This window comes from Sinocyclocheilus rhinocerous, unplaced genomic scaffold (genome assembly GCF_001515625.1).
Source record: "Sinocyclocheilus rhinocerous isolate Xijiao unplaced genomic scaffold, SAMN03320098_v1.1 scaffold12053, whole genome shotgun sequence".
Lineage (NCBI taxonomy): Eukaryota > Metazoa > Chordata > Actinopteri > Cypriniformes > Cyprinidae > Sinocyclocheilus > Sinocyclocheilus rhinocerous.
Window position 1 is genome coordinate 15171 of NW_015642139.1, and position 6589 is coordinate 21759.

Consider the following 6589-nt stretch of genomic DNA (forward strand, 5'->3'; position numbering starts at 1 on the left):
TGTTGCTCTCGATAAGCTCCTGTTGAGATTTGTCATATTAGTAGTATTTGATTGTAGCAACCAACTTTAAAACATACATTATGAACTTGGTTAAAATAGTGAAGATAAACTATGGTTTAATTAAACCTTTATAATTAGCAGAGAAGCTTGAAGAATGCAGTCATTGTGTAACTGGCTTTAGTACTAAAATAAAACAGGATACTGCTTAGCAACACTTGACACTTGTATGTGTAGATGCTGATTGGCTGGTTGTTTCAGATATTCACCTCATGAACAAAGTATTGCAGGATATCTCTTCAGTTGGGACAGTCACAGTGAGAGAAAATGTCACTGCCGAAGGTCTTGTGTTTTCATCTCATATTGATGCTGTCTGCATTCACTGGAGCAGGTAAATAAAATTAAGCGTCATGTAAAATGAGTAGATATATATCGACAGTAACATTCGTCATGATTAATTATTATTAATAGTAGAAGTAGTAATAAACAAGACAGTTCACTAATACTGTAACCAACTAATGTATCTAAGTCCTTCTTTTTTTCTGTAGTTGACATGAAATCATCTGACATAACTGTAATGCTGTTTTAACATTTCTTTTCAGCTAATGGATACTACAATTCTCGGTGGGCTAAATGCATCTTCAGCTCCAGTGATCTCAGTGACATGGTGTTCGTTGATAACTATATCTTCAATAAAGATGTGTACATACAGTTCAACAGCACTGTGGGGGAGTATGTGGGGTACACTGCACATGGAGTATATAACGCAGACTTATGGAACAAAAATCCCAGCCAGCTGCAGCAAGAGAGAGCTGAGGTGGACAGATACTGCAAACCTAATGCTGAAATTTATTACAGTGCCATTTTAAACAAAGCAGGTAAGTGGCACAAAATTCTGATCTCTCCTGTTACACATGAAACTCTTGTTTTAAATGTTTACACTAGATACTTTTACACGACAGTTTGATAATTTTATATATTTTTTAAAAACTTCAACTGACAGTCTTCAACTTTTTAACTGACATATTAAAATGTCACAAGATAAAAAACAACAACAAATGATTGTTTTAATTTTTGTTTGCCCTTAGAAATACACTCCCAAACACAAAAATACAATAATATTTATGAAACTTTATAGTGCACCTTGCATGTAATCACAATATTTATTGTGGGATGTGCCCTTAAGATGTTATTGTTATTGATTCAGTGCCACCAAAGGTTAAACTCAGTTCAGGGACGCAGGCTGGTGGCAGACATCCAGCTGTGTTGATGTGCAGCGCTTATGACTTCTACCCAAAAAGAATCAAAGTGTCCTGGATGAGAGATGGTAAAGTTGTGACCTCTGATGTGACCTCAACTGAGGAGCTGGCTGATGGGGACTGGTACTACCAGATTCACTCCCACCTGGAGTACACCCCCAAATCTGGAGAGAAGATCTCCTGCGCGGTGGATCACGCCGGCTTAACTAAACCCATCATCATAGACTGGGGTAAGACGAAACATTTATTTTCCTTCACATAAGACTTATATAAATGACATATTTTGACAAACAAAATTAAGATTGAATAAAAATATGTAAAGCTCCAGTAATTACATTCACACATGCTAGGCCAATATTGAACACTGTAAATATTCAAATAAAAAGTGGTTTCTGTATCTCATAGATCCATCTCTCCCTGAGTCTGAGAGGAATAAAATCGCCATCGGGGCGTCTGGTCTGGTGCTGGGAATCATCATCGCAGCTGCTGGACTCATTTATTATAAGAAAAAATCATCAGGTCAGTGAAGATGAGAGCAAATCAAGCTGATACTCATCTGTTTAGACATAATGTCTCTATTCAAGTTCTTTATTAATCACTTTTCTTATTTTGATAGGGAGGATCCTGGTACCAACTTAATGATGGTAAGTTTTTAATGAATACTTTGGAAACTGAAACTGTTTGTCATAATAAAATAAATTATTACTGCATTGTTACAATGAGTCACATAATAATCATATACATTACAGATCAGACTGACTGGAAGAGGATTCAACTTGACTCATCGATAGAGAACTCACTTTCTGAACTTCACACTGATGTTTCATTTTTAACAATGAAAACAATTTTGGAAAATGAAAACAGTAACAAATCTAATACATATGTTTGATATTTGTAATTTTTTATTGAATGTTGATGATGATATAATGATGTGTAAAATATAGAGATTTTATAGAGAGAAGTAGAGATTATCATTCTTGCTGGCTTCTTTTCCAGTACATTTACTGAATTAACATGCATATAGCTTCATAGCGTTAGGACACACTCTAGGTCTTTGTTATTAATGGCACTCTGAAGTCTTTTAATTATCATTATTTTACTCTTATTTACCATTAAAATATATTAGAATTAAATTTGTGCAGTCTTATATGAAATATATTTGATGGGAAAAAAATTATTTAGCATAAATTAGACCATCAACAGATTTCAGATGTTATTCTTCCTTCTAATTCATTCTGACAATAATTCTTCTGTATGATTTGATGACTAAAATATCCACGTTTTTTTCTTCAGAAACCAACTGAAACATTTCTTGTTTCTGTGCTGTATGTTCATTTCAGCTATAAATAAATGTCTTTACATAACAGTTTGCTTGTAACATTTCTCAGTATTCAGAATACTTTTTAAAACTCCTAACGCAGTTGTTTTTTCTAAAATATAGCCACACTCAGCAGTTCATCTTTCTTCCAAAATGCCATAAAAACACTTAATTTACACCTGAAAATAAACTCATTCTATACCACAATATAGAAAACATTCTCAGCCATCGTAACAAAGACCTGCATGGCTACATTACAAAATCTTTAAAGTTTTATCTGAATAATCTTCGATTCCTTTATAAAAACAAATGAATGACAGCACTTTTTGGGTTTCATGTTTAGGGTAAATTACAGATTTTGTATTTTAGCTTTTTCAACATGCAAACAAAGAAGATTCTTCTCAAATTCTAAAACTATAAAACAAAAAATCATGTGCCTACATCATATCAATCTGTAAACATAGATTGATGTGTATAGCAATGCTAGTCAACTCGGCCTTCTTCATTAGGTCACATAATCTCATCTACATTACTCCACAAATGTCCAACTCTGGCAGTCTTCTGCAGATATGTCCAGACATCAATCATATATTCTAAAAGGGATACATAATTTAGGCAGTGGTCATTTACTTTCCACCCTCATGAGGACATTAATTCCTCTTTGGCTTTAAACCCAGCTATCAATTAAGTTGTGAAGACATAACCGGACTGGACCATATGGTGCGTTCAAGTCCTCCTGGGAAGTTTGTATTTAGTAGTTGACGACATCAGGGTGTTCAGGTCACTTTGGTCAGAGCAAAATTCTACATAAAATTCAAGATTTTTTAAACTGCATCTACAAAATGATGAATAAGGACTGTGTATCGAGTTTTTGCTTTTTCTGTTTTATTCAGTTAATGAAGGTACTATAAACTGAATCATTATATATTCTATCGTAATTGTACAATACAACTAGATAATTTTATTCTATATGTCAAAAAAAAAAAATTCCTTCATTTAAAAAATGTACCATCAATACAGGCACTGCATATGCTATAGTCTTTGGCTGTGTCCATCCAACATCCGACATGGTTTCTCACTGACATGCCCCCAACTCGGAAACTCAGGCCTTAAATTTTCCCACTCATAATTACGACTTTGTGATGGTGTTCATTTGAGATCAACTGGTAAATATGACATGACTTAAATGCACCAATATTCGTTGCAGCAACGTATTTGTTTTGGTGATGTTATAGTAGTAGATTGCTGGAACGTGATGAGGACGTCTCAATGACCAAAATACCACGTCTACCATTATTTTTAATATCTACTTGTCACCTTTAGTCCGGGCCATGGGGATGTGCTCGGGTCATTATCTTGAAATCCATATGGAACTGATAAACTAGTAAACATTAAAAAAAAATTCTGTAAAATAAATAAAAATAAATTCTAATGGTTTAATGGTTATTAGTGAATACCTTTAGGGATCAATACATATATGTAATGGAAACCAATACAAAACCCTATAAAATTCTAATAGAAAATGGCCAAAACCACAGTGCATTCATTTATTAATCAGCATTTATTCTGTTACTTTGTCCATATACTAAGCCAAAATATTTTGAACCATGTAAAGTGTGTCCAAATCATGAGTACAGAAAACTGAAAACATCAATTCAGAAATTAAACACTATAATCAATGAATAATGTAACCAATGATTAAAATGTTTTGTTTTTATTAAAAACGTATGGTGTGTCATCAATGCCTAATCAAGGCCCAGGTGCCTAATGTCTCATCATTAGGGATGGGTATAGTTTTTTTTTTGAACAATTTGTTTATTGAGATGTAACAAATTATGCCAGTATATTACAACAATATTATACAATAAAATAGTTAGATCTCTTTTACAGAATAACAATAAATTAAACGACAATAAAGGAAAAACAACTAACAAAAAAATAAAATAAATAAAATGATTTTTTTAATATAAAAAAAAAAAGAAAAAAAAAGGGCACAGGTCAGTTCAGATAGCTACAGACTAAGAAGAGTTGAAAATAGTCATACAAGAAGCAAATCATATACAAGGGGGTAATTTAGGAAAAACAATAAATGGTCAAGTGACTAATGATTTGGTAGTAATAAAATGAGGGTAGAAATACGTTGAGAATCAAGATATTTTATCTCTTTCAACCTCACTTATTATATTACTAAAATCTGAGTTTGAGATAAAGGATATAAAGGGTTTCCAAATATTCTAAAATAAGGACAATTTACCTTTTAAAATATATGTAATCTTTTCCATTGACAAACAAAAAGACATATTATTGCTCGACTGACAGTCCCAGAAAGTTATAAGGAGCGAGACACTATAAAATAACACATAACATCACAAACTAATGTCATATTAAAACATTTATTTCAGATTATTATAGACAATAATTTAATAGTATTTATATTCTTCTTCTTATTTTACCATATGTATTTGTAAAAATGAGTACATGCTTAGTATATAACAAAAGGGTGTTAAAGGGGTCATATGATGCAATTTCAATTTTTTTCTTTTCTTTAGTGTGTTATGTAGCTATTTGTGCATGTATAAGATCTGCAGAGTTACAAAGCTCAAAGTCTCTAGGGTTAAGAGCTCAGGAATGTGGATTATGTATTCAGTCTCTAGGTAAACTAATCAATGGCTGTGTTTTTTTTTTTTTTATGAAATGCCAAGCCTCTGAAACTGAACCATAGAGTGAGCTTATTGTCAGCATTCTGTCTGATGAGTGAGCCAAACCACATACACAAGACCACAGATGGAGTATCAAATATATAACCTATATATGTTTTTTTTTTTTTAAAGATCAAATGAAATTAAACTTTACCATATAAATCATAAGCCTGATTAAAAAGAGTTATTTATTTATTTTTAAATAATGTATATCTCCATAAATATGACAGTAACATTCACATGATTAATAGTTTCTTATACCCATGTGACTATTTGGAAATCTCCACTATTTATAGATATTATTGATATTTTTGTGTAACCTACACTAGATACAATTATGCTTCATCTTTTATGAAGGCCCTTTGAAAGAAAGCAGACTTTAAAAAAAGACAACTTCAATCAACCTAGAAACTGGTGACATGTAAATCTTTCCGTCCTCTCATTGGTAGATCATTGGCCGAGGAAACTTTCCCAAACTGGTTTGTGGCTGAAGTTTCATGTGACTGATGCTACCAAATGAAACTGAAACTGAAAGATTCTTTTTATTTTACAGAACCATGGAAATTTCAGTTTACCTAGTGACTAAATACATAACAAGATGTCTCTCTTGCAACTGGATGGTTTTGGAAAGTGGTTCAGGAAAGACATGTCACAACTAGTCAATGGCTGTGGTTTTGTTTGTGAAATGCCAAGCCTCTGAAACAGAACCATACAGTGAGCGTATTGCCAGCATTCTGTGAGAAATGTCAGTGTGTTTACTAAAAATGACTGTTTCTTTCACATGATTAATACACTTTCTTATAATCATGTGACTATTTTATGAGGAAGTATCACAAACCTAAATTATTGGTGCAGGTTTAGCTGTGTTTATGGCAGTCATGGATCTCTGGGGACTTTCCAACATTAGTTTAATATGATTCTAGAGATAACATACTGAAAAAAGTTATTTTGCAGGAACCCTCAAGCATCAGTTTGACAATAGGCCTAATGATTTGCCAATCTGATAAAATAAAAAAAATCCCCTTTAAATTCATAATGTAATCTTAACAATAATTTTAGTGTTTTGATGAACAGATATGCCATAGAACAGAATGTTTTATTCTGAGATTCTACAATGTTGCAATGCAAATCTGTTTGTTTTACATAGAAAACCTTTAAATCAAATACCATCTATTTATAAAAACAATTACTTTGAGACAAACTACTAGACTGCCATCTTCCATTCATTCATTCATTTTCCTGACCACTTGTCCTCTAAAAGGTCAAAGAGTTGCTGGAGCCTATTCCAACCTTTCAGGCCAAAGGCAGGAAAATCC

At 32.6% G+C, this 6589-nt stretch overlaps 1 protein-coding gene across 1 annotated transcript; it reads left to right on the top strand.

Annotated features, from left to right (window-relative positions):
* Positions 1 to 298: 298 nt before the first annotated feature.
* Positions 299 to 2622, top strand: LOC107755690 (H-2 class II histocompatibility antigen, I-E beta chain-like). The gene is made up of 6 exons (XM_016572576.1): positions 299 to 388; positions 600 to 875; positions 1205 to 1486; positions 1662 to 1775; positions 1873 to 1900; positions 2006 to 2622. Exons 1-5 carry the CDS (start codon positions 325 to 327, stop codon positions 1893 to 1895), a joined length of 759 nt encoding a protein of 252 aa, XP_016428062.1. The 5' UTR covers positions 299 to 324; the 3' UTR covers positions 1896 to 1900; positions 2006 to 2622.
* The last annotated feature ends 3967 nt before the right edge of the window (positions 2623 to 6589 follow it).

Bases quoted from the DNA above. Each gene is read 5' to 3' on its own strand.
- LOC107755690 (XM_016572576.1), top strand. From the start codon at position 325: ATGTCACTGCCGAAGGTCTTGTGTTTTCATCTCATATTGATGCTGTCT. The intron at 876-1,204 runs GTAAGTGGCACA...TTATTGATTCAG, and splicing joins TGCCATTTTAAACAAAGCAG to TGCCACCAAAGGTTAAACTC. The intron at 1,487-1,661 runs GTAAGACGAAAC...TGTATCTCATAG, and splicing joins ACCCATCATCATAGACTGGG to ATCCATCTCTCCCTGAGTCT.